At 45.2% G+C, this 599-nt stretch overlaps 1 protein-coding gene across 1 annotated transcript in view; it reads left to right on the forward strand.

Moving 5' to 3' along the window:
• The window catches only part of LOC116075151 (olfactory receptor 5V1-like), a 44,869-nt gene that overhangs the window by 12,518 nt on the left and 31,752 nt on the right, over positions 1 to 599 (forward strand). Inside the window, exon 2 of the mRNA XM_031348164.1 lies at positions 1 to 599. This exon is cut by the window's left edge and continues 71 nt beyond it; it is cut by the window's right edge and continues 281 nt beyond it. Coding sequence (XP_031204024.1) covers positions 1 to 599 — 599 coding nt within the window.

Genomic DNA, 599 nt, shown 5'->3' on the forward strand with positions numbered 1-599 from the left:
GACAGCTCTATCTGAATTCATTATCTTGGGGTTCTCCCGCCTGAATGAATTGCAGTTTTTACTCTTCACCATCTTCTTTCTGACCTACATATGCACTTTAGGAGGCAATGTTTTCATCATTGTGGTGACCATAGCTGATTCTCACCTCCACACACCCATGTATTATTTCCTAGGAAATCTTGCCCTTATTGACATCTGCTACACTACTACTAATGTCCCCCAGATGATGGTGCATCTTCTGTCAGAGAAGAAAACCATCTCCTATGGAGGCTGTGTGACCCAGCTCTTTGCATTCATTTTCTTTGTTGGCTCAGAGTGTCTCCTCCTGGCAGCAATGGCATATGACCGATACATTGCTATCTGCAAGCCTTTAAGGTATTCGTTTATTATGAACAAGGCCCTGTGCAGCTGGTTAGCAGCCTCATGCTGGACAGGTGGGTTTGTCAACTCAGTGGTGCACACAGTTCTGACCTTCCACCTGCCCTTCTGTGGTAACAATCAGATCAATTATTTCTTCTGTGACATACCTCCCTTGCTGATCTTGTCTTGTGGTGATACTGCCCTCAATGAACTGGCTTTGCTGTCCATTGGGATCCTCA

Source organism: Mastomys coucha, unplaced genomic scaffold (assembly GCF_008632895.1).
Source record: "Mastomys coucha isolate ucsf_1 unplaced genomic scaffold, UCSF_Mcou_1 pScaffold3, whole genome shotgun sequence".
In the NCBI taxonomy this organism is placed as follows: domain Eukaryota; kingdom Metazoa; phylum Chordata; class Mammalia; order Rodentia; family Muridae; genus Mastomys; species Mastomys coucha.